The sequence below is a fragment of the Lathamus discolor genome, chromosome 6 (genome assembly GCF_037157495.1).
Source record: "Lathamus discolor isolate bLatDis1 chromosome 6, bLatDis1.hap1, whole genome shotgun sequence".
NCBI classification, from domain to species: domain Eukaryota; kingdom Metazoa; phylum Chordata; class Aves; order Psittaciformes; family Psittacidae; genus Lathamus; species Lathamus discolor.
Window position 1 is genome coordinate 8,467,519 of NC_088889.1, and position 27,269 is coordinate 8,494,787.

The 27,269-nt window shown below is 42.2% G+C and overlaps 2 protein-coding genes across 10 annotated transcripts in view; one reads left to right on the forward strand and one right to left on the reverse strand.

The window, feature by feature from the left end:
- Nucleotides 1–27,269, reverse strand: part of LOC136016567 (transmembrane protein 263-like) — a 240,463-nt gene that overhangs the window by 202,781 nt on the left and 10,413 nt on the right. For 2 of the 7 annotated variants that reach the window (XM_065683945.1, XM_065683943.1), the window contains exons 1-2: nt 13,285–13,478; nt 12,871–12,999 (exon numbers count right to left, since the gene is read on the reverse strand). Coding sequence is in view for 1 of the 7 variants with exons in the window: in XM_065683942.1 (XP_065540014.1) it covers nt 2,151–2,156 (6 nt within the window). In the remaining 6 variants the exon portion in view is untranslated. Of the gene's footprint in view, nt 1–2,150; nt 2,287–12,870; nt 13,000–13,113; nt 13,264–13,284; nt 13,479–27,269 lie in introns of those variants that run through there. The other 5 variants (XM_065683942.1, XM_065683946.1, XM_065683949.1 and 2 more) reach the window with 4 other exon arrangements.
- The window catches only part of LOC136016566 (astacin-like metalloendopeptidase), a 29,979-nt gene continuing 5,064 nt past the window's right edge, over nt 2,355–27,269 (forward strand). The window contains exons 1-8 of one of the 3 annotated variants that reach the window (XM_065683940.1): nt 2,355–2,441; nt 9,424–9,529; nt 13,277–13,409; nt 19,930–19,954; nt 20,868–21,005; nt 22,312–22,429; nt 22,975–23,153; nt 26,512–26,593. In XM_065683940.1, the coding sequence (XP_065540012.1) occupies nt 13,320–13,409; nt 19,930–19,954; nt 20,868–21,005; nt 22,312–22,429; nt 22,975–23,153; nt 26,512–26,593 (632 nt within the window). In that variant the 5' untranslated portion in view covers nt 2,355–2,441; nt 9,424–9,529; nt 13,277–13,319. Of the gene's footprint in view, nt 2,593–9,423; nt 9,530–13,276; nt 13,410–19,658; nt 19,775–19,929; nt 19,955–20,867; nt 21,006–22,311; nt 22,430–22,974; nt 23,154–26,511; nt 26,594–27,269 lie in introns of those variants that run through there. The other 2 variants (XM_065683939.1, XM_065683941.1) reach the window with 2 other exon arrangements.

Sequence of the window (27,269 nt, forward strand, 5' to 3'; positions counted from 1 at the left end):
AAAGGCTCCAAACCCATGCTGCTAAAATACACAAAGTCAAATGTATTTTCCCAAGGCTTAATAACAATTACAGGAGAAATAGGTAAGATGACTTTTCAAAAAAGCTTGGTTCTGATGTATTCCCTGCAACGATCAACAACTTAAACTTTGACTTATTTTCAACTCACACTGAACTATTTGGATCAGGTCCATAAAAGGGATTCCCATCTCCCACACCAGAGGGACACCCCTTTTTCTGCCTCACTTCTCCTTTCCTCCCCCTTTTAAGGGGTAAAACACTGCACTTTTGATGCATGCCACTTGTTAATTAAAAATTTAATTATTCCCCCACCCCAGCTTAAGACTTCAAATCATGCAGCTGCAATGAGCTTACAAAAAGGAAGCCGAGGCAACTGCTACAGCAAAAGGTGGCACATTTGGAAAGAAACATACACCGAAAGAAAACAGTCAGAAGGAAAGCTGTGAATCCTTTTATACTGAAAAGCTCTACGCAGTGTTTATACCTGATAAATGACTGCTTAAAAGAGAAAAATACTGTCCCCATACAAACACATACATTTTCCTTGCAATCAGAACATGACTCCATTCACACCTTCGTGTATATTGAATAAGCCCATCTGAAATAGCCACAAGCTTTCCCCACTCCGGTGGGGCAAAAGAGGAATTCAGTGGAAGTAATGGGCTTAGCAAGAAATATCAGCTGTTTACTCTGCATGTAATAAAACAGAAGCTGCAGGAAATCTTTTCAGCTTTGGCCTCAAGCTGGATGCACTGTTCAGCCAGCACTCTGAGGTTTTTGTTTTGCAGCGTAAGTCAACAACTCACAAATAGCAACAGCACTGTTTACCAACAGCTGTATCATGCTTTTTTTTTTTGTTGCACTATTAGAACTAACAAGCATTCAGAGAGGAAGAAAAATGAAATTACTCTTTACTGTCAGGCTTTGAACAAATGCAAAACAAAACAATAACACTGCACAGAAGGAAACATTCGTTTTATATAGATTTATTTTACGCAGTCAGAAACTGTCCCTTTTCTTCCATGTCAGCTGTGCAGACACTGATAGTTGAGGGCCCCTTGTGCATAGAGACAATTGTCAGCCTGAGTAACCAACACGTGCAGTGCCCAGAACCCAAAACCCGCACAGGCTGGGGAACTCCTAACACATACTTACTTGACTCAAGAGGCTTGGAGGAAGGCCTGAGCCAAATTTCTCCATCAGGATAGGGACAGATCATAGACCATACACAGACCATAGAAACATACAGTTTCTACCTCAAAGAGCTTACAATCTAGCTGATCACTAATTTTTTTTTGCTGCTGGACAAATTCAGGAGACGGGGAATGCCTGGGGTGCCTTGTGTTTCAAACTGATTAACGCGAGGGCCCCGTTTCAGAAGTCATGCACCTGCGAATTAAAGAGACAGGACAAAAAACAATGGGAAGAAAAACAATACCACAGCACTACTGACTCCTAACCAACACAAATGAAGAGACACCCTCTCAGCTAAGAGCCAGTATACTGTTACTGCTATTATAGCCCAGTCAACCCTAGCATCCACCTCTCTCACACCACCAAAGCTGCCTGCCGGCATGGGTCAGCCCACTTCTACCCTGATAGCTTTCCACAACAAACTAAGCAGAAAGCCGAGGGTCCCCTCCACACCACCGAAAGGGCCTGTGAGAGAAGCAGCGCAGGTGAGCACCAGCGCTACTGCTCCCAGGCGCACACCAGCAGCACCAAACGCCACGGCTGCTCGGGGCAGTAGAACTGCCTACACGAGTACAGCCGTGAGGGAGGAAGCATGGGCAAAGTAGGGCTATTTCCCTGCGGAGACACAAGCCCAGAGGGGGAGCGGGCCGGGCAGCCTCCCCCGGTTCCTCTCACAGCGCCGCAGGCAACAACCGGGCTGTAACGGAGAGAAGGGGGTAAATCTTCCCCAGGCGACGGCTCCAAGAAGCAGCACCACGTCCCCCGCCAAGTCAGAAGCTTCTGGAAGTTGCACTTCATTACGAGAGCGAACGGCGAGCACCTCAAGCTAATGCTTACCGGGGGCCCGGCCCCTACCCTTCTTGCCCCCACAGCTACCGCTGCCCACCGCGGCCCAGCCGAACCCCGCCCGGCGGGACCCCGCTGCCGCCAGCATCACCTTCATGCCGCGCCTCCCGGAGCGCCGCCCGGCAGCGATGGATGGAGGGAGGGCGGGCGGCCGCCGGCTGCGTCCCCGTGTCCCCCGGCGCTGATGCTCCGGCTCCTCCTGCCCGGTGTAAACACACAGCGGCGACAAGAAGGGGTGGGCCGAGGGGGGGCAGCGCCATGGCAACCCCGGCCGGAAGAGGAAGCGTGGGGGTCAGGGGCCGCCATCTTGTTGGGGGTCGCTGTGGTACATCGCGGTGCTCTGAGGGGTTGGAGGTTGAGGAGCAGCGCTGGGCACGCTTTGGTAACAAACGCTTCCTGACGTTTGATGTTAAAGTGCTTTACAGATTATAACGCACTAGCCACCTCAGTTTCCCGTTATATACCTCATGGAAGTGCAGCAAAGGGAGATAAGACCCAGCCATAGCCAGGCAAGGAGGTGGTATTTGACCAAGGTGAGGAGTTTGTTCTCTAGGCTCTGTCCTTGGTGTGTGCTGCTTGTTGTTTCATTGATTCCATTCAAGAGCTAAGTTCCTGGGAGGAATTGGGGCTTTCTGGCCTTTTTTTCATACTATTTTCAACAAACATACCAGGTCTCCAGCCCCGCAGGACGGGGCTGCACCTGATACGGGGTTAACCAATGTACAAGGGGGATAATACAGGGAAATCCGACTAATATACAGGGGAGTGTATAAAGGGGTTAGAAGAATTCGCTTGCTTAAACAAAAGTATTGTCTGTTATAAACACCTATCATGCCTACTAAGCAGAGCAAGGCACAAACTACTGATAAGGGGAGAAGCAGAGATCTGGTTCTACTGATAAGCAACTGTTTTTAGTGTGAGGTGTCCCTGCCCATGGCAGGGGGGTTGGAACTAGATGATCTTAAGGCTCTTTCCAACCCGAACTATTCTATGATGCTATTGACAAGGAAAAGCGGATGCTTGAGTCTATTGATAAGGGGGAGAAACAGACAGTTTATGGCTGGGATACCCACCAAACCCTAAGGCTATGCGTGAAGATTAAAAGGTGAAAAGTTTAAGAGGAAGACTCATTTACTTCATCTTGAGACCCCTACCCATGACCAGAGGGGGGCACTGCACAGGCACAAAGGACCTTCTAGCTCATTATAATACGAAGCAGGGATAGATACTAAATATGTATAGGCGTAATCAGTAATCTAATGCATATGTATACCTTAAGAAAATAAATGTAAAGGGAAAAACGACCCTGGGTGTGCATACTTTGGAGGAACTATCCCCATGCACCTCAGCGCTGAATAAAGAACCTCCTTTACAACTTTAACAAGTTGTGGAGTCAATCTGCGTATCACACCCACTGCTGCTACTTCACATCAGGCTCTGCCATTTGGTGGCAAAGACATAATAGGATCATAGAGTGGTCTGGTTTGGAAGGGACATCAAAGCTCATCCAGTTCCAACTCCTGCCACAGGCAGGGACACTTTCCACTTAGAGCAGGTTGCTCTGAGCCCTGTCCAGCGTGGTCTTGAACACTGCCAGGGATGGGGCAGCCACAGCTTCTTTGGGTGCCCTGTGCCAGTGTGGAAAGGCTTTGGCTTGTGTTCTCATGTATTGCTTTAAAGCTACCATGGGGCACAATCACACACCTGCTAGCAAATGCTTTGATGCAATGAGTGAAGCCAGACAAAACAAAACAAAAGGAAAGGTAGTTTGAAGTAATGATAACCTTGAGCTGGGAGATAAAACAACATTAAGCAAATGGTGGTGATGAGAGTTCAGTTTTCTCTGATTTAGTAGTATTCCACAGGTGAATATTGAGTTAATACGTTACATTGAGAACCTAACTATTACTTGGCCAAAAGAGGAAAGATTGCTTTTATTCCCTTTTTTTACCCCTTGACTTAGAAATTTCGCAATGACTTCTCTAAAGGATATGCCCTTGACAGTCATGTATGTCTTCTAAATTGTTCTTCGGTACAGTAGACCCTGTTTAATCAGAAACCATAAAAGGAAAAATGTGCCAGCTTAAAGGCTAGAAATGCCTTCACTCAGCACACAGTGGAGGAAAAGCAGTTCATTTTTTTTGCTGTTTCATACTGTTTTTTTCCAGTCTGCAGAACCACCTTGGAGAACAGAGGCAGAGTGGTACCCCAGGGCTAGTTCTCATTTTTCAGTTAAATAGGAAATTCTGGTGTGGTGGGTTGGCCCTAGTTGGATGCGAGGCACCCACTAAAGCTGCTCAATCACTCCCCTCCTTAGCTAGATGGGGGTGAGAATATACAATGAAAGGCTTGTGGGTCAAGATAAAGACAGGGAGAGATCATTCACTGATTACTGTCACAGGCAAACCAGACCCAACTTTGATAAACTAATTTCCCCATCAAATCAGAGTAGGATAATGAGAAATAAATCTTAAAAACACCTTTCCCACACACACACTCCCTTCTTCCTGGCCTTAGCTTCACTCCCAAATTCTCTACCTCCTCCTCTCCAGTGGTGCAAAGCTGTGGGGAACGGGGCTGTGGTCAGTTCATCACAGTTGTCTCTGCTGCTCCTTCCTAAGGTGGAGGACTCCTCACGTACTTCCCCTGCTCCAGCATGGAGTTCCTCCCACTGGAGACAGTCCTCCATGGACTTCTCCAGTGTGAGTCCTTCCCATGAGCTGCAGTTCTTCATGAACTGCTCCAGTGTGGGTCCCTTGCATGGTGCAGTCCTTCAGGAACAGACTGCAGCAGCCTGTGTCCCCTCAGGGTCAGAAGTCCTGCAGCAAACCTGCTCCAGTGTGGCCTCCTCTCTCCATGGGGCCACAGGTTCTGCCAGGAGTCTGCTCTGGCATGGGCTGCCCACAGGGTCACAGCCTGCTTTGGGCATCCCCCTACTCTGGAGTGGGGCTGCGGGTGGAATCTGCTCCACCATAGACCTCCATGGGCTGCAGGCGGAATCTGCTTCAGCATGGACCTCCATGGGCTGCAGGTGAAATCTGCTTCAGCATGGACCTCCATGGGCTTCAGGTGGAATCAGCTCCACCATGGACCTCCATGGGCTGCAGGTGGAATCTGCTTCAGCATGGATCTCCATGGGCTGCAGGTGGAATCTGCTGCACCTTGGACCTCCATGGGCTGCAGCCACACAGCCACAGGAAAATCTCTGCTCCGGAGCCCAGAGCACCACCTGCACTGAACTTGGTATCTGCAGAGCTGTTTCTCTCTCATAGTGTCACTCTTCTTTCTGCCTGCAGTTTCCATTGCATGTCCCCCACCACCACCACCCTTCACCCCCCGTCTTCTTAATTGTGTTATCTCTAAGGTGCTACCAGCATCACTGGTGGGCTCTGCCTTGGCCAGCTCCAGGTCTGCCTTGGAGCTGGTCTTGCAGATGGAAAGGAAGAGATTTTGATGTTTCTGAATAAACTATTACATTCATGTTTAAAGTAGATTTGGTGACCATAAACTATTAAAATTGGTACTTGTAACAGCACTGGCTGCACAAATTAATGCAAGCACAGCAAGATTTGAGAGCATCTGAAATTAAAATAAGGAAATATTTTTCTACTGATGTCTTTTCAGTATTTATATATGCTATAATCAATATCTGTATATGCTGTGAATGCTGTAGAACAGATCTGTTTAATCAGATCTGTTTAATAAAATACTTTATAATAGGGGTAATGTTGTGCATTCAAACATACTCATGACTGAACACTGATGCTGCATCATTTGGTAATGATAGAGAGGATTGAGACTATACAGCACAAACAATGTTCCTGGTATATCTGCATGTCTTAAGCCTTAGTGAGAACAGAATGAAAAGCTGGCACAGGGAACACAGATTTAACTAGCTGTTTTCACCATCTGAGCTGAAAGGCAAAATATAAAGACCAGACACTGCGAAATGTTCATTAAAATCTCAAACTTATTTCCACCTTACAGATAACAACTGTTCAGAATAAATTAGTTTAACTCTCAAAGCTATTCTCTTCATGGATATTGCACACAGCTCAAGAGATCTGACATTTCTGGTCTAGGGTTCATTGTTTCTCCAGTTTTTGGCTTATAGTCACATCCCATGTATGCATGAAGAGACTGCGTCGTAGCTCCACCATGAAGTACCAAGAAAGCTTCAGTGGTATTTGCAGAACAGTGAGATAGACTATACCACTGGCAAACCTTCAGAACTTGATAGACCCTATTCTCCTGTTCTGCATCTCAGCTGCAGGACACTGTAAGCTTTCTCATTGATGGGAGAGCAAAATAAAGGCATTGACAGATTTGTCTCTTGTAACCAACTTTTACTATTGGTGATTCTAATACTACATTCTCCTTTCTTACCATAAACACTAAAAATAAGCTGGAAAGCTACTTGTTATTGACCTTTGCTTTATAATGGTTTTTATTCCCCCTTCCCCCCCCATTCGGTGGTGTTACATTACTAACACACTTGGGCATGTTAAATATACTGTTCTTACAGGAGAGCCCTAAGCAAGACTATAAAGATGTGATTTATACAATACTGAAAATGGCAGTAATAGAAAGAAAAAATATATCAGCCCTCTTACTAAGCTGAAATCATCTAGCTCTCAAGTAGATATATGAAAAGAACTCTGTACATGTTGCTGGTTTGGATTACAAATGGTACTTTGGCTTCAGTCTAGGGTTTTTTTTCCCCTCTTTATTGGGAAAGTTCTTATATAAAATCTGTTTCAAATCTCTTTAATAAAAATCCTTCTGCACAGGGATACAGCACTTACCCATTACCTTCTGGAGCTGTACTCTCATCAGTCTGCCCACTTCTCTGAATGCAAATGTTTTTTTGCTCAATTATGTAAAATCCTGAACTTTAAATATCAGCTTGGCTTATTGTGTCATTATTCGTGGTTCTTTGTTGTGTTTCTTTAAGGTTCTTTGAAAGAGCACTCTTAAATGAGGCTGGCTGCTTAATGCCTGTGACAGAGCCTTTCACAAACTTACAGGGCAAAATAGATATAGCAAATCTGATGTGAAGAGACACTGAACTATGACCATGGTCAGTTTGTTTTCAGAGCACCAAGAAAGAATGAGTTTCTATTAAACTGTGGCAGGCAGTATTTCATGATGGTTACATAAAACGGCCAGAGCATTTCCACCAGCAGATATTGGCATTTTCTAGAAGGATTTTTTTTTACAAAATGGGTTGTATAGGAAAAGGCATATTGTTGGCCACAAAGGATCCTTGGAGCCTGATTTTTCACCTGCCATGCATCTTACACAATGCACATCCCTGCAGATACTGTCCACAGTAGGTAGAAAATGCTGCCACCTGGAAGGATGGCATAAATGAGAAAGTTAGAATAGCCATCATAGAAGCATAATAGTTGCACCTCCTGCTAATTAGATAAGTTATAGGAGCATTCAGGGAATAAAATCCTTTCATCGCTGAAGTCATACAAAATTCCCACTAATTTCCACAGGGCTAATCTGCTGCTTCAGTTTGACAGCAGTAATCAGGTACCCCATCTGTTTAATTCTTAGACTGGGCAAGAACTTCATTTTGTCTGAAGTTCACATTTTCACCCTTTTTTGATTAAAATGTGTACTTTGAGAATGAAGGTACCAGTTTGAGTTTGTTTTTCTAATTTAATAAAGGTAGCCCCTTTGTTCCTATAGTATGTGATTAGCTTTGTATCACTGAGCAACATAAACTAGCAAGGTTTGAAAGCATTTTTATACCAAATAAACTGTGAAAGCCCCTATGTTTGTATTCACAAAAATTAAAACTCAGATGAGATTAATTGAAAAACCCAGCCTTGAAAGCAACTGGAAGCTCCATTTCATAAAAGGCCAGATATTTGGCAATGAAAGCAGGTTTTGATAATTTTAATGAGGGAAAGAAAGTGAAAAAGAAAGTGAGTTTGAACTTCTAGGTTCACTTAAAGCTGCTGTATTTCATATGCTTTTAGCTATGGAGCACAAAGGCAATTTATGTTTTACATAGCCTTCAAAGTCCTGGAACAGAAAATTTGTCTCTGCCAAAATGCCAGGATACATAACTGGATTCACATATGGGCTTCCCAGACCTCTAAAATGTTCAGATTCATTTTTACTTTGAACTCCTGCCAAAGACTCTGAACTGCACAGACAGCAAAGCTCTGCTAGTAGGTTCTGCTGACATTTGGAATCACCAGTGATTTGTTCTCAGGATGCCAGAACAAGGCTGTAGGTAATACTTCACCCCTATCATGAACCATAGAATTCATATGGGGGTGTCTCTTGACCTATTGAAGTTTGAGGTTTTTTCTACCTACACAGGCAGTATAATTTTTTTACAGGAAGAAGGCATTGATATGATAATGCTTGCAAAGTTACAGTGCTTGCTTTAAGCAGTGCTTCTGGCCAAAGTCTTCCTATCATCCATTTTATGATCTCTCCCTAGAGTAAAGTTTCTTCCCAACAGAGATGAGCATGGAGGGTGCTAGCTGGCTTCTCAGGACCTGTGGTCCAAAAGAATATTGATAGCACTGAACTGTAATAATTCTATTCCAGTATAAGTTGTACCTTGCAGTGGTAAGGCTTAATTAAATATTGGCCTAACAGTACTGGACATTTATAAATTATTAACTGGAGCATCACTCCCTCTACTTGCTATTAACTGTGGGAAAGGGAGGGAAATAACAGCATGAGGCACTGCAGCAGACAGACTCTGAGTATTAGCTGTGGCTTCCACTTAGTGTTGGTGGAGCTCTGCTTCTTTTGTAACCAGGCCTGTAGCTCCACTCTGAGATTCCAAAGATTCTTGTCTCACACACAGCCTGTTTCTGCTAGGTTGAATTGCATCCCAATAGAAGGCCCTACCTGCAGAGGTGTCTACCACTACATTTAAGACACTTGTCAGCATTTGCAAACGTGCATCTTAGAATCATAGAATCATAGAATAGCTAGGGTTGGAAAGGACCTCTAGATCATCTAGTTCCAACCCCCCTGCCATGGACAGGGACACCTCTCACTAAACCATCCAACACAAGGCTTCATCCAACCTGGCCTTCAACACTGCCAGGGATGGAGCACTCACAACCTCCCTGGGCAACCAATTCCAGTGTCTCACCACCCTAACAGGAAAGAATTTCTTCCTTATATGCAATTTAAACTTCCCCTGTTTAAGTTTTAGCCCGTTACCCCTTGTCCTGTCACTACAGTCCCTGAATCTTGATTAAGCACAAGTCACATGGCTTTATGAAAATTGTGCTGCAGAAGCAGACTGGTGTCCTAAAGTATCTGCTATAAGAGGAGATTCATTTGGCGTTACCAGTACTCTCAGTGGATTCTTCTTTCAGGTCATTAGGCTTGGTGGGGCCATTGCACAGGATGACATCTTGACTTGTATCTGGTTTTAGATTGCACAACAGGAAAGGACTGCATAAGTATTTCTCCTAATGACAGGTAAGTTCCAGTATACTGACTGCATTACTGTTTGATCAGTAAATTAGTTGTGTAAAAATTAATACTCCTAGAGAGGAAAGATTAACAGCAGTGGCTTGTTTCTCTGCTGGGCACTGTGTGAACTCTTCTAAGCTCTACAGTATATTTGGAGGTGTAAACTAATTCCAGTGCTTGCCCACTACGGTTTTAGCCACATGCCCCTGTCCTGACATAATAGCCTCTTAGTGCCTCTACCAGGTGGTTTTTCCAACCTGATCACTGATCCACAAAGCATCCACTGCCCTGCATTAGACCCATATTAATGCTCTGGAATAGTGGCAATGCTGTTGAACTACCTAGTGAAACAGGCAGGGACAGCTACCTGTCCATCTACAGTGAAAAGAGAAATGTCAGTGTCACTGTGTTGATGCAGTAACTAGCAGAGACACTTCTCACACAGGCACACTCTCTGTGGCTTTAAATACTACCTACATTCAACAGCTTCTGCTTAAAATAGGTTGCCACTGAGAAAAGCTGACAATACACTAAATATTGATGGCCAAGTCCAATATCTAGGCAAAAAAGTTCTGATATAAGCCAGACAACATCCACCGAAGGCAGCTTGAACACAGACCTGCTATTAGGTCAGGCTATTGCAGACATCAGCACCTGGAATGGTGTCTAGTTCCAGAGGGTCTTGAACACTTCAGCTATTTGTAATCACAGAATTCCTACTACTAAATAACATTCCTTTAGTTAGTGTAATATGCAGTCCACATGCAGCTTTTGCAGTCAACAGATATTACCATAGGTGACCAACTCCCTTTTTATAGACCAGGTTTAGAGCAAGCTCCAGTCTTTGGCTGATAAATGAACTCTAGAGGACCTTCCCTCAGTCTGCAGGTGTTGGTCTCACTTTAGTAAGAACAGAGTCTTCCAGATAATGACTTAGAGCAAAAGCTGCAAGAGAGGGGTATAATTCACCATGTGTTAAACCAGGCACTGGAGATGCTGTGTGAACAGGAATGATGGGGGCATGCACAGTAAAAAAATGCCTGGCAGTACATCAGTCAAAGGATATTCTGCCTTATATTTATAAATAATTGAAGTTGCACACAAAGTGGGTGACAACAATGCTTCAGAGCTGAAGATACAATACACAAGGAAGGAGATTCCTACCTTATCCTCACCACAAAACCACACAGAAGTACTTTGCAGACTGTTTGAATTCGTGTTACAGGTCTTACACACTCTTAAAAATCCATTGCAGGGCAAACATTTAACGTTTGTATGCTTATATGCTTGCAAGAGACAGTGCCCATATGCAAAACTGTGCTTCTGCATTTATGCATGCATATGGGGATTAGCATGTAGAATTAGTTCCTTTTCCTAATCCTAGTGAAATGTGGTAGGACTATTAATGCCAAGAAAGGGAACTTTCATCTCCTTCATACCCTTCATATTATTCTTCACTAACAGGCTGTGCCTCAGTATTTATAGCTCTAGAAGGGAAGAGGTTGACCTGGGCTTACTTATTGTAGAGCTACCATGGAGAGAGGATATTAGCATTGCCATGGAGATGAAAGCACAGGCAAGTTATATGGATTCTAGTAACTGTTGAAAAATATATAAACTATTTAAAAAGCAAAATGTTGAAGGTTTGAGGTCTCAGTTTACTCCATCCAAGGAAGATGGGAACTTCGCATAGCAGAACTGCAAAAGATGCTGTGGCAATCCCACAGGTGGCAGACAGACTTCCTGAAGCACAGGCTTAGATACAACAGACTCCTATTCTGTCACCTCTTCGTCCTTTCCTTACTTTAGTTTTATTGTTCATGAGGTATCCAGATCTTCAGGTGATGGAGACAACCCTGTACCTTTATGTGGCTATTTCAGCCCCTTTTAAGTCTCCAGGAGAAAGGCAGTGACCAACTGAAATACTTCCCCCCTGCTCTCCCATAGAACGTTGGGATCTAAAATGCTGGACTTTAAGATCAACCAGCACTAAGATACCACAACAGATTCTCAGATTTGCCTGTTCAGTGTTCCCATTTGCCTGTTCAGTGTTCCCCTCCACCTCCCCCCTTCATCTGTTTAACTTATAGAAAGAGCCTAGAAATCAGCTGCTGTTCATAAACATCAAAGAGGCAAGAAGAGGAAGTGTAGGCATGGACAACACACTAGAGAGCTGTGCCTCCCCACGAATCCCACCAAGCTATTAGGAAATTAGACAGCAGTAGGTGCACAGGTTGAATCCAGCATGACTCCAGAATGCAGCTGGAGATTATTTCTTGTACCAACACAAGCAATAGGGCTGCTTGCATGACAGCCCCAGCATGGAAACTGCTCTCAAACAGCTCATCAACAACATGCAGTTGAAAAGCCACAGTTCGGAGGTTTCTGAGATAACGCAACTCTAATCTTTGATTTGCTGATATTATGAAATCTCAGCAATGCAAAACTAAACTCAGTCAAACTGCTACATGTCTAACTCCTGGGAGTCTCCAGGATTAAGGTTATAATGTGTATATCTCCTGGACATGCTGTAAGCACATCAGGTTTCAAAAGCAAACATAGAGCTGGAAAATACCTGTGCAAAAGCATTTTTCAGATAGTCATGATACACAGAAGAAACCGTGCTGATTATTAAATGTGTTGCTTTTTCTCCTGTGAGTTATAACCATCTGATACTCACAGTTTGGTATTTAAAGTATTTTTGCCTGGAAGCTTCACATTTCAGCTGAGATATAAAGTTAGGGCCTCTAATATTTATTTTCATGAAAGCTTTCCTAGTCTGTGATGTCAGGTCTTAAGCTGTAGAAAACATACGCACCCCAACACCAAGGAAGGACAATGCAGCTACGCTAGTGCCTGAATTTCTCTTCTTTGCTTTTGCAAAGAACATTATGATTTTCCACAGGGGCAAGAAAACTGTCTCCATGTTGCCTCGTTCCTCCAGCACACCTGGAAATACACATCCCTCTTGCAGAGCATAAATCACTTTGCTCTTTGACCATTTTATGCCTTTTCGTCTCTATTCTGGGCACTTCGGCTCCATTTCAGCAACATAATTTTTCTGTAGGAGGTGGAAGATAGGAACACACACAGACCACATAAGAAACAGGCCTCACAAGCTGCTTTTTTCTAATTGGAAATCCAGAAATTTAACTTAAGACAACCTAGACTGCCCTTTTCAACACTGCCCATCACAGCTTAGTACCCTCAACCTTTCTCACTTCAGAAAAGAAAACCTTATCACTATAGCATTGTAGAGTAGTATCCCCTCAGGTAATGCAGTGCTCTAAAAGTCAGCAACGGTGGCCAGAAAATAGCTATTTTAGTAATAATGATGTGCTACTCACCCAGCCTCAAGCTGAGCTTCTTGTTACAATCCATATTCATCACAAATCCTTTTGGATCTTTTGGGTATTAGCAATGTTTCCTTGGACTGCAGCTTCTCTCGTGAACCTTCAGTAAGCCACCATTATTACCTGCATGAGTCAAAAAAAATCTACTTTGAGAACAGCATTCTAACAATAGCACATATTTGTTAGGAAAAGGAGATTAAATTAAAGTTAAGAAAAGGTAACCAAAGACATCAAGACCTGGACCAGTAGAAGCTGGACTAAGTGCCTTTAGTGAGTCCTTGCATCCTGTCACTCCTATACACTTATATACCATCCTATACTATGCTTGTTTTGTGCTGACAGACATCACTGCACACACTGTATTGTGACTCAGAATTCTCAGTACTAAAACAATGATTAGTCACTTACACAGGTGGCACAACCCTCTTCCATCACATGGGAAAATGCTGTACAGAAGACCCCTTTCCTCTGTTGACTCTGCACTACCCAGTATCACAACAACTACCACCTGTAGTCCTTGGGATACTTTATTAGTAAGTATAAAGACATTAACCACAGAAATACTGACTGCAACAAATCTCCTGCAGAAAGCTAAGCAACTCCTTTTCTTGAGGGTAGATCCTTGACCTCTGTGAGAGCTGCAAATATTAAGCACTTCTGGGAACTAACACACCTGTTTCACATCCTAAATGTGGCTGAAGGTGCGTCTCTTTAGCAATCAGCTTTGAAAACCTTACTTTAATTTCTTGTCTAAAACAGCGGTAATAGCACCCAATTGCTTTGTAAGCACTTGCCAGAGAACATTTGAAGACTGGAGGCTCTGTTCCTTTGCCAGGAAAGAGTAGCAATCTCCATAGGGAGGGATGGCATGGGACTCCTGCTTTCTAGTTCTCCTTCTGCTACTGAGACATCCTGGATGCACTTGTTCATAAGCCAGGATCTGAATTTCTTTATTCATGAAATGTGGCTAAACATTCCAATTTTTGTATTTCATTATATTTTCAGAATACTTTGAATAAGGCATGCTAAGAAAGTTCTGAACATTATTACCTGCTTGTGCATTTTTCATGTCATTTTTTTGCCTAGCAGCTTATATTCCCAAGACATGTGCTGTCCTTACAAACACACAGAGAATCCAAACCTATTCTATGTCTGAAGCTTCATCCTGACAGGTTTATGAAAGAAATGTTGCATCTTACCCAATTGCCTGATGCTCCTCTGTTAAGAAATTTCACCTCAATGTAGTGTCTTGTGTATAAAACCAGTTTTGTTTCATACAAGGTTTCAGGTTTCTTTCCCTGAAAGCTGCTGTGGAAATACATACACGTCCATGCATAGGCTGCATGGATATGTTATGCGTACATTTCCATGTTTGTATGAAGTCTAAGTTCTGGTTGCACAGAAAGACCTGAAAAACACATAGTTGTAATGTGGCACTTTAAAAAGTGGAACTCCCTAAAAGCAAAGAAATTAGCTAAAAGGAACAACTAAAAGGATAAAAACTTAGAAACTTAATGAAAATATTACTGACATAGAAATAAAATTTATATTAGACATTGTATAAAGAGCAGTCAGATGTGGGAGCAGCAGAAATGAAGAGTGGAAGTCATCTGGTAAAAATAAAGAGCAATATAAATTCTGAGAAGTGACAACATGGGTAAAAGGATACATCTTTTTAAATTGGAAATCTGTCAAAATTATTGGAATCAGTAGAAAAGCAAGATGTAAAAATAAGGTTACTGCAGAAAAAGCTGTGCATCCCTTAGGCCAACATGTGCTATGGAGCAGCACAGGGGTGTGTTTCATTCCTTACAGGGGTTGATCTGAGGAAATCTCAGGTTAAGGAAGGATGCCTCAGAGAAAATATCACTGCTGAGAAGAAAGGGGTTTAGCACAAATCAGTGCAACAAACAGTACTGACTTGTTAGGAGCAGGTGATGCTCATCCAGGACTTCAGAGGCAGCTCATGTTTGAAACTGCTCAGCTACTGAGTGAGCTTAGTAAGTGCCACTTAAATCTCTGCAGTGCCAGAGCTGGGGGAAGATGCTATCAAGCTCAAAGAAGGATCCAGGTGAGTGATTGGATTTCTTCCATACCCAGGGTTGGAAGAAATATATAATGAAAATGGAAGAAGTAGACTAAGGGATAAACATCATGTATAGGGGCTGAGTCAAGAGTTTAAATACAGTCTCCTAGATGCCTCTGAAGCAGCCCATGATGATCCAGCTGGAGACCCAGTAGATACAGTTACCTAAGCTGCGGTTGTGTTCACTAGACAGTGCGGGGACTGAGGAAGGCTGGTGCCTTGCATGTTGTAGCTTTTGGGGATGGAGGGTGCCAACAGACCTTAGTGGCTCCTGACTGGCCTCACCTGGGGCCTCTGCCCATTGGCCCAGGGCCTCTATTTCAGCTCTGGCATTACATTTTGCTTCTTGTTGGGGCTTCATTGTAGGACCATGTTCCTTTGGTTTGGTCTCGGTGTTTTTGCTGGATGTCAAGCCTATGTTGTAGTCTTGTTTGTGCCTTCAGCTTTTGGATGGGCACTGAAGGTGGTTCAACACCTCATCAATAGGCTGTGCTGCACTTACAGTTTCTAGAACCCTGCTTATGGAGTAGCCCTTTTCCTGCTGCTTCTCTCTGGTCCATTTGTCTTGGTTTCCTTCCAAAGCAAGCCAGGGAAGGGAGCAATGACCTCTGTTGTAAAGTGGAGCTAAGGCAGAGCCAGAAGAGTGTTTGGGTTCTGCAGTATAAGCTTTCTAAAAGCTTTTAGGAGGACTCATTAATAAAAGAAATTTTAAGGTCCAAAAATCCTTTAGGGGAAAATAGTGCAGGTAAAGAGCTCATTTTCCTAATGGGCCATCAGAACGCATCAGAAACCTATTGTGGCATCTGTGTGTATAATGTAAAAGTATCTGGTGGAGGTGAATAGTGAAGCAACAAGTTGCAGATGCTAAAGCAGTCTTGAGATGATTTAGGCTAAAACTGGTGCATCGCTTCTAGCATGCATTACAGGACAGACTCTTCAGGCTTGCAAGCATTTTCTGCAGGAGGCAGTTACTGGTCTGTACTGTGCAGAGAGGGATCAAAGGAATGAACGGGCTGCGAGTGGTGATGGGGAGTTCCTCACTCTTTCTGGAAGCATGTCCCACTTGTACAAATGGCAAACCACTAGAGAGCAGCATTACATCAGGACTTTTGTTGTGTGCTTGTAAATAAAACAATATATTGGCGTGATGTTTGCAATTAGATAATGGTTTCACATCAGGTTTTATCAGAACAGGGAACCTGTAGACCAGCCAGTCCCATGTGGGTATTTTGATACTCAAATACTGAAACTGACTTTTGTAGCTTGTCTCCATGAACCCAACTTTTCCTATGCATCAAGTTCGAAAAATAGTGAAGTTCTTTTCAGCCAACGGCTACTGCAAACCAGACAAAATCAAGTCGGATGTAAAAGCTTCAGCTTACTCTTGTCTCTAGCCATCATCTTGGGCTAAGGCTCACTGATGCCTGTAGTTATCTCCAATGCACAGTCTTTGGAGCTGCGATTCTCCTTTCTAACATTCTGACACTGGAAGGGTAGAAGATGAGTGGTGGTAAAATGACAGAGATCACACTGCTGCAGGAGTGGTTTAGGAGGGACAGAGTCCAAACATACACTGGTTTCAGACTACTTTTAACATCTCTCAGTATTTACACCAGAGATTCTGTCTTTTAAAGTCTGAATCTTTCATTTAAATAAAAATGTACCTAAAATGTGGAAATACATCAATATGTGCTATGGCATAAGATACTCTAACTTACACTAAAATCAACTAATTACCTGAAAATAATTAGTCTTAGACTGATTAGACTTAACATTCAAGTCTTCATGTATCAAGCATACGCTATGATAGCTTTTCTATGAAAGGTTTGCTTTTGCTGCCTGGTAACTTGGGCAAAGTAAGGACTTAAAAAAGAAAATCTTATTTTTGTGATTTTTCACCTTTTCTGAAAAAGCCAAACCATTTTTTCCCCACTCAGTCAAGGTCACTGATTTAATTATTCTGAACCGATTTACTGACTGGCAACTGAAAAGCAGGAAAACTCATTTTCTTCTCTCAGCCAGTAAATAATGAGGCATGAATTGTATGCATTCACTAATCCTAGCATCCTGAAGGACACAATACCTGTAATCAGATAACTGTTAAATAACATAAACACAAAGGAAGTGGTGTACATGGTTTTTATCATTTAACTCTTTTTTTCAGCCTGTTACAGTGTAGTGTAATAGTTTCATTGAATGGCTATAAAGTTATTTGAAACTGCTCTTCAGCAGAAGCTGATTTCTGTCTAAATGCAGCGTAAAACAAAACAGGTCTAAAAAGGAACTGTGATGTACTAAGTGCCATACTTTCTATTGTTGTGACTGAACAAGTTAGGACTCTTGATGTAGTAAGAACTGGCCTGTTTAAGCATCTAGAGATAACTGAATCCTCCTAGAAAGTAATAACTTTCTTAAGATGAATACAGAGCTGAGTTAAGCCAACTGTTTGTTCACTAGGAATTGTCTGCATAATTGTCTGGGAAACTGAGCATCAGAGTGATGCTCCACTAGATCCTTACACAATCACACGGCCTTTCACTCTCCTGAACTATTTTTTCCTTGAGGACTCTAATGCTTTAGCCAGGGAAGTGTCCTCTATATGTTTCACATTATGGAAAGATCATTGGACTGATATTCCTGTTGTTTCTGATGATACCTGTTACAGATACAGAGCTAGGGAAAAATCTATGCTTAAACACTAACAGATATTTGGTTTTTCTACCTTTGTAATTTAATCTTATGCCAAGAGGGACTTTGATTACGGAGTGAAAGAAGTGCTCATTCTCTGCCATAGAATGAAGGTGAAACTAAGGAACCATTACTAAGGATGTGATAAACATAGTATTAAAATTAGTAACAAAGAGCAGTGACAAAATACCTAGCAGATCAAGGGCAGTGTGGCTAAGAATGAGAAATGACAAAAGACAATGTAAGAAAAGGCAAACAGGAGAAAGGATGCAAGTTACATCTGTGTGATCAAATTACTTGGATAGATAATAAACTGAGACCTGAACATTATTCTGCTGGAATATTAAAGTAGACAATGAGGACAAAGAGCATTGAAAAGGAAATTTGCATTTAAGAGAACGACTTCTGATAATGTGTTATCAGGTGATGTGAGGCTTTGGTCTATTAATTAGACTTGAAAAATACCCAATTCTTTCTGGCAGTTGGGAAAATGAATTAAACCATGTGATAAATCTCCTGGCTCAAGGAATGGATATGCAAAACTGCATGGCAGAGCTTCAGAGGGCCCTTCCATCCCCACTTGCTGTGCAGCTGGAGTGACCCAGCTTCAGGCTCTGCACAGTGATCTGGTCTTGCTCTCTTGTTTTTATTGTCTTAACTTCTGCTGTCTCCCCTGTCGTTTATGATGTGCAGCAGCAGCAATGTCCTCTTCTGACTTCCTCTGTCTTTCTTCTGAGTTGTGAATAGATACGGAGGTTGCTCAGAACTGTATGGGAGGAGCGCTGGTTACCAATGTGACAAACTAATGAAGTCTTCTGAACTTCAGCTTCCTATCAGCCAAAGCAAAAGGAGTTCTTTACATCTGCTTCTCATTATTGCAGTATAATCTACATGGAAATTATTAACTGTAGATGAATTGTGAAAGTCACAAAACTGTGGAATATTTTAGAAAATTTAGCAACAAACTCTTAGTAGGGTAAAATGAAGATATTAATAGCAAAGCTTTACAGAATATCAGCTAAAATTTTGCTAGCTCTTAAAAACAGAGGACCAGCCCATACATCTATCTGGAAAGAAGCTCTGGCATCTTCATCTGCTCTGAACCACATAGATTCCCCTGAATTTTGCCTTTACAGGCAATTCCAAAGGTTTGCTTGCTTGCTTCTTAAAGACCTGACACAGCAAATCCTTATGATTTTCTGTAGCACCTAAGTATTTGTGCAGGGGCTGAAGGTGGGAGGAAAAAGCAACACCTGCCTGCTTATGGTGGTATTAATGTGGCTTCAACATGAATATTCCCATTGCGTGGCTTACTTTGACAGTGTGGGGTTTTAGGATTTAGCCTGCCTTTTTAGGCTTGTTTCTATGCATGGGCATCCAAGGAAGGAGAGCTTCCCAGGTAGGAAGCCAAAACTCTGGGAGCTGGTGGTTTTATTTATTTGTAGGCTTCCGAAAGACTCACAATCACTGCCAGTGGTGATTAGATTGCAAGATACGGTACAGGAAAAACAATTTCAACCAACAATCAGACTCATCTCTGGCTCCAGCTGATTTCCAGTGCTCCTGGCCAGCAATGCCTGGCTGAAAGCTGTACATAGAGGGGACAGGCTGACAGCGAGGTAGCTGCTGGTAGCAAGCTGAGTTGTTTCTAGGACAGGTAGTCAGTGTGGATGGTTCAAAGTGTTTCTTGACACTGAGTTTTGCTGCAAACAGATTGCTGCCACATACCCTGTCCCTTGCTCAGCATTAAGGAGACCTGCAGCAGCTCATGGGTTCTTCTTAGAATTAAAGATGAGTCACTTTAAGGTTGCTGGGTTTTCTTTCCTATTGCTCCACTTCCTCTGTTTTCTGAAGATAAATAAGAAATGAGAGCCTGGAAATTCTCCTGAGAGGTCCTGCAGCTTGTTTGTTTTGTGAAAATACTTCTTGTTATCATATTTTGTTACACTTGTTAACCACAGCAGCAGCTTTCCCATAAAACTTGCCCCAAGTAAACTAGCCACAGCTTTGAGAACGGAGCTGCAGAGCAGAGAAAATCATCTCGGAAACATGAAGATGAAGTACTTTCTTCTGCCAACTCATTTAGCATTTCTCTATAGCTTTGCACTGAGTAAACCTGTCCAGGTGTGTCCCTGCTCGCAGATGCTGAGAATTTACATTGCTGCTGCTGAGTTGCTCTATCTTAAAATTAGTTACAAGCTTTTGCTGCTGTGATTCTACCTAATAGAAGTTTTATGCTATGGAGATAAGAACTTATTAAAATATATGCTTTTTTTCAGAAAGCTACAAGAAACAGTGACTTAGGTGAGTTTGATTGCAATTATTATATCAATAACTGTAGGCTTTGGTGGGGCTGCTTCTCTATACCTCATGCTCATTATTCAATATGTTTTTCTCTTTGAAGTTATTTTCCAGCGTCAGTGGAAAACAATTCACGGAACTCAGATGTGTTTTAAAGTCACATTCAGTGTGATTATTTATGCTGTCATGATATAGAAATTAAGACTTACTGAGCTATTGCTACATGAAATGTTCTTTTTTCATGTGCAGCCTCAGCAAATCAGAATACTTTTCACTTTGATTTTTCCTATGTGATATAAGGCACTTCCCTGTCTGCTGTACCTAAGACTATTGTACATTTTGTAGATACCTCTTGTCTGTGAAATGTATTCCAAGTATTTTGGAGTTAGAACTGAGGAGCATGTCATGTTAAATTAACAGTTAACCTGGAAATTAATATCTTGCATGAATTCAATATCTTGCATGAATTCAATATGCATGATAAAAATAGTAATTTCTGTTGTATGATTCGTCCCATTTTTGCAGAGGTCCGTTATGATTTTCTTTAATTCCACAAGCTCTAGTGAAGAGAGCAATGACTTATAATACTTAGCCTTCCACTCTCGAGGCTCCCAAAGCTTCTTAAGATGAAGTATATTTAGTCACGACTTTGATTACAGCTGCACTATGACATCTATATTAATATTAATCTGTTCTATCCAAGAAGCAAGGCAGACTTAACTAGTCTTAGCATACTGTGAATGCTCCATTCACTTGGTCTTAATTTACTAATCCTTTTTCACATTATTGGGAAATGAACTTCAGTGAAAGAAATTTCCAAAGGCACAGAAGCTTAGGTACTGGATACCTCTCATCTCCCTTCTGCACATCTATTTGCCTTCTCAGTGCCTCGTGTGTTCATTATTTTCTTCATCAGGCAGTGAAATAGCTGTGTATGAAGGAGACATCCTCCTGAGAAGAGGACGACGCAGTGCAATTAACTGTGAGAGCTGTTTATGGCCCAAATCACAGGATGGACTTGTCAAGGTCCCAATTAACATCTCTTCTGATTTCTGTGAGTGTATGCAAATAGCTGCTGTGAAGTGATTTTCTCTCTGTTGTTTTGTGTTTGTGTGGCATGCACCAAAAGCAAACTTTGTACAAATGAGGATTTATGGACGTGCTGCTTCTGCGAATCTGCTAGCCCTGTGGTAGCCTTGCTAAGACTTCAGTACAATGTGTGGTTACTTGAGCAGTAGTTGTTACATAAATACCAGCTAATTTTAGCTCGTTCCTGTTAGCTACAATGCACTTTGATACTTAGCAAGCACAGAAGAAGTAATAGAATTTGTTCACATTATGAAAGTAATTTGGTTCAAAATTACCACTAGGAATGCTTTTTAACACACAGATTTGCTTTCAAATCTTCCATAGGTATATCCCCCACTAGAAATCCTGCAGAGGCAAAAAGGGAGAAAAAAATCCTTGGAGATACTTTTATTATTTCCCTCTAGCCATTCAATAGCTCTGTTCTGTGCAAAAGGCTGCAGGACCAGTGCCTTCATCTAGAAAACTTTGTACGGGCTGTGCAGGTCTTCCACCTCCCCCCTGCCGAAGCTTCCATACAGACCCTTCATAAATAAGCTTACCTTGAGAGAAAAATGCATGGAAGTGGAAAAAAAGCCCGTGCCCGATTCCAATTTCTGTGTTATCATTTGAGCTGAGGAAAGCCCTGTCTCTGTGTAATCCAGGCTGTTCCTTTGCCCACGGGCTTTCAGAACTGCAGTATACACTCTTGTGGTTAGGTAAGGGTCATTTCATCTACCTCCCTCTCTTCAAACTTTAAAGATGAGGACATTGAGATACAAATCAGTTGCAGATAACTGACGAAGCCAAAAGAAGCCAAAATGTTCCAAATTAGATAAACACTCTAATTTTATTTGGTCCCTGAATAGAAACACTGTGATCTCCAGAGCCTCTGAACACCGGCTGTCTCAAGTGATTCCAAGGGCTGTGTGGACATTTCTTATAAACTAAACAGGTTTTTTGGTGCTTAGCTGCAGGCAGATGGCTCAGTTGGGTTACTGTAATCCAACTATTTGTATCTGAAACTCTCATTTTTTTTATTGTAATGGAAGAAACAATGCCAGTCTTGCTTTCCATCAGCTGTCTCTTATAGAATATGCAGAAGGACCAGCCGTAATTCTTACATCTCCCTTTACAATCAACTCCAAGATTTCTGAAGGCTTTTTGCCATTTTATTTATACTACTTGCCTGACAAAAGCTAACGAGTCCTGTGAAGTTTTAAAACAATGCACGCCATCAGTGCCGCTTCTTGATTAACCAAAAAAGCCTTCTCCTGGCCTCTTTCTCTTTCTAGCCATGACAGAGAGGTCTTGGATTGCTGATGCTCTGCAAGAGATCTCCACACTGACCTGTGTGCAGTTTGTAAACCGCACTACAGAAAAGGACTATGTGTATGTTGAACGTGGGCAGAGGTAAGCTCCCAATCTCCCGGGAGTGAAAACACTCAAAAGGTCTTTCAGCTGTTTTTCTGGTTTGAGTTGGATTTAAGTAATTGCTTTTTTTAACCTAGGAGTCAAGATTCAGAGAGCAGGTGCAGTTTCTCATTTTTCCTTAGACATACTGGTAGTTACATTAGTTAATGGACTGCAGGAATAAATGTATGTGTGGACTTAATGGGCTATAATTCAAAATGAGATTTTTTCCTTAATTGTTGTAAAAAAGTATTACAGTTGTTTCAGGTTCTTTGCTTAACTACTTAGACTGCTTCATTTATCATATCATATATCCTTCATATAAATATGATATCATATATCATTCCAATAAAGCTTCAAAGGCTTTGTTTCCACCCCTATGTAGTTTGGCAACTTCTGGAAGACTAGATATCTCACACCAGTGACTATTTGCATGGGCCCTTCTGTGGCTGCACATCTGGAGACCCTTGGTGGCATAATCAGTACATCCATTTCTTTGTATGTGCTGAGTGTGACACTTTTGGTTATTGATTGCCTGTTCTTAGCTGCTGGTCCTACTTTGGGAAAATCGGAGGACGTCAAGCAGTGGGCCTGGTGAAAAATGGGTGCATGGATAAAGGAGCAATTCAGCATGAAATGAACCACGCGCTGGGTTTTATCCATGAACAGGCACGGAGTGATCGGGACAGGTTTGTCAAGATTATGTGGGAACATATTATGGCAGGTACGTCCACTAAATCTTAAGAGAAAACATACACTTTCAGATGAAGGAGAATGTTTCTTCTGTTAACAGCAATGCAAATAAGAATCATGATTAATGCTAGCTGAATTGCAGCAGCGGCAGCACATTCAACGTGATGGAATTTCTAGTTCAGTGTTTGTACTACGGCAATTTCTATGGCTACCCCTATGTTAGTGTGGTCCTCCAAGGCAGATGCAGCCTAAAATTAGCCCTACCTTATATCCAAAATATCAAGATCATCAGAAATGCAAACTGTTGTAGCAAAGACTTGTCCAGGGGACAAAACTATGGGACTTTTAGCTGAGGTGGGGTAAAACATGATATTCAGAGATCACAGTGAGGAATCACACAGTAACTCTATCTTAGGAAAAGACATGGAAATAGGGAAGGCAGCCGGAGGGCATCTTGGCACTGGCAGTGAGTGAAATGCACGTAGCCTAAAATGCAGGTGAACAAGAGACACTGTGGAAAGAATGGAAGCACATGCAGCCATCAGCATGTGCAAAATTCTGGGACCTGGCATGATGTGAGAGGAATTATTTCCTCCTCGAGGAGAGAATGATATACGCTGCATGAAAAGAGGGAGCAATGGGGAGCAATCAGGACTGGTAAATCTGTAAAGAGAAAAGTGAATGCCTGGAGAAGAGAAGGCTGCGTGGAGATCTCAGCAGCCTTCCAGTACGTGAAGGGGGCCTATAGGGATGCTGGGGAGGGACTCTTCATCAGGGACTGTAGTGACAGGACAAGGGGTAGCAGGTTAAAACTTAAACAGGGGAAGTTTAGATTGGATATAGGGAGGAAGTTCTTTCCTGTTAGGGTGGTGAGGCACTGGAATCGGTTGCCCAGGGAGGTTGTGAGTGCTCCATCCCTGGCAGTGTTCAAGGACAGGTTGGATGAAGCCTTGAGTGGGATGGTTTAGTGTGAGGTGTCCCTGCCCATGGCAGGGGAGTTGGAACTAGGTGATCTTGAGGTCCTTTCCAACCTATTCTATGATTCTATGATTCTATGAATGCTATTTAGGGAAAGGAATGCAGGATGAATAGTTTGGGCATGTGCCCTTGGCCTGTGTGCTGGGAACATGGGAGCACATACAGGGATCCAGGCTCTGTGGAGGGTAGAAGGAATGGTAGGAGGTCCAAGGGAAAGTGAGGAACTGGTACATAGAAGGAAAGTAGGGGAAGAAAGGATGCAAAGAATCACTTATCTGAGAGCTCTGAGAGAGCTGGTCACCCCATAAATTGTAAAAAGATAATAGTGTATTTAGTTCATTATAGAAAATAGTAGTAAATGAGGCTGGACAGTTAATACCAAATTCTAAGAAGTCAAATAAGATACTAAACTCTTCAGTGTCATGCACAGCTGAAAATATATATCTTTTTCTCCAGATGGAACTTGATTGTTTTTATTACAAATTCCTAAACACACTGTTATCCAAACTTTTTTTCAGCTATTCCCATGATATCCTAAGTAAATTCCATTTGTGCGCTTCTTTATTGAGGTTTTAGCTCTACTGTTAAGATGTAATTCTGCTACGAATTGTTTGCCATCGTATAACAAGGGCATGCTGTGTTTGATATGCTAGCAAAGGATGTACTAGGAAAGGTGAGTTGAAAATGTGAAGTTATACCAATGATACTAGACATACATTAAATCTTATGCTAGGTTCACAGGGGGAGTCCACAGTTTCAGATGTCATTATTCCTAAAGGATATGGATGTAACCAAGCTCTGATTCAGGCACAGGATCATAAAAGGTTAAAAGAGGAGGAAGAGGTGAGGATGACAAGACTATGCAAAGGAAGATGGGGTATATCTTCACTGTTTTAACAGTATTCACCCAGAGTGGAGGCTGAGAAGATTGGTGTTACAAGGGAGTTGGAATGCAGAGTGTTTGCAGCACAAGCACTGTAAGAAAATGCAGAGATATGCAGGGAAAAGGAAATTAAGCAGCACAGTTATGTTTGTGATGACTGTTAGTGTTCATCTCCTGTAAAAACATGCTGCTTTTAACAGTGCTGAAGGCAGAGGTTCCACTGACCTCCATGGTACAGAACTAGACCTCTAGACCTTGTGCAGCTTCCCAGCTTTCCCACACAAGCTGGTTTTCTCTTGCCAGGACTCCAGTGCTGTGGATATTTGCTGGGTTTTGCTCTTACCCAGCAATTCACCTTGGAAGCCATCCTACTTCTTTGGCTGGATAAAATGCAGCCTCATGGGTTGCTCTCCACTTTGCTACTTGAAACTCGGCTTGTTATTCCCAAACTTTGGAGGGGGAGAAAAACTACTCGAAGCCTTCAGCTAAAGCTTCATTTTCATCTCTTCTGAGTCATTGCATTTAGATTCTGGCAGAGGCAGGTGGGGTTTTTTTTAGAATGGAAAAGATAGAGTAAGTCCCCACATGTGTGCAGGTCTATACAGCCAAGTCTCTCTGGCATGTGATTAGGCAGATACTAGTTTGCTGGCAGCACCTCTGTACAGCCAGGCTGCTGTTGCTTTCTCTTATTTTAGCAAATCAATTCAGCAAAGCACTTACGTGCCAAACAGTAGCCATATGCTTAAATGTTTCACTGCGTTTGAACTGCGTTTCCTGTTCATCACCTCAGAAGAAGCTGTGCATTTGCTGATGATTGTTTCTGAAGTCACTATAACAGATAAGAGGAGATAAAAACAGTCAGGAAAGCCAATGCTGTTGAGAACCAGTTTGAGCCTTAGCTGAGGTTTTTGAGCTATGAAAAGCTCCAAACTCATGTTTATTCCCAAACTTTCAGTAATTCAGGATTTTGAAGCTTCTCTTTGTGTTCCTGAGCCCTCACTGGGACCAGTGCTGAAGGACATTACTGGAAGAGACTGGCTCTGATTGCAAGCCTGCCAGCCAAGTTCTGTAGCCTGCAGAGATTTTTCTGACAAAGTGTCCAAATCCTGAACTCTTGTCCAGATGGCTTGTGGTTTACAAACCACTAGTTACAATAAAAAAGGTACAGATGTTGACCTGGAAAGAAGTGCTCAGTGGTCAGGGCTTTGCCTCAAGGCCAGGCTGACTGCAGTCAGCTCCCTGCTCTGACATTGCTTGCTTACTATGGACAAGAGACCCAGTGGAATGGATTCATTGATTATATCATAGAATCATAGAATCATAGAATCAAAACTTTGACTTATTTGATTCTGAAACCTACTAGATTAAGTGAAAATGGGTTCCCATGTACTGGTGGCTTTGATAGATCCAAGTTCTCATGAGTACAAGTATTATATCCTGTATTACTCTTAGGACTATGACAGCAGGCAGTGTACTATTAGAGCAGCAATAATTGTTCTGAATGAAATGTTGGTTTTCTGCCTTAAAGGGGAACAAGGGAACTTTGGAAAAGTGAATTCCAAAAATCTGGGCCTTCCCTATGACTACTCTTCAGTGATGCACTACGGCGCGTAAGTTGTTTTCTGAGATACCTTTTCAAAGCAGCAAACAACTTTCAAATCTGCTCAGATCTAGGAAGAAGGAATTGCTCCTTCCCAAAAGGGAATGACTTTTGCTGTTCACTTAAAACTAAGTGAATGTTCATAATTAAGGGTGAGCATGTTTCCATTGTCAACAGGACTCTTGGAAAACAGAGTTGATATGGGTAGAAGAAAAAATTAGGACATTTTCTTTCATTGTACTCCTGTCTCTGGATAGAGGCCTTTGACATGGCTATAGTCCACAGCCTAACTCTACTGAGTTGCTGATTTAACAGTTCTCAAGTCTATATGATTTCATTAACATAGTAACAGCTGATCATAGACAACAATATTTAGGGTCATAAAGAAGAAAGATGTAATTTTGTCCATCATTAAAATACTGTGTGTTGCCTCATACACATCTGGGAACACTAAGTCTGTATTTTAGTACATAATGTACAAGCTTCTCCTTTATTTCCACTAGCAAGTCACAACTTCTGAACAAAACCATGAAATCAAACTTGTCTTTCCGGAGGCAGAAAACTGCATATGGCAAATGAACAATTAGTAACTGAGACAGAGGCGGTTCCAGAGGCAGAACAGCTCCTGCACCTCTGCCTCTGGAACCATGAAGGTGGGATTCAGTTCACTTTGCCAGGATGCTGGT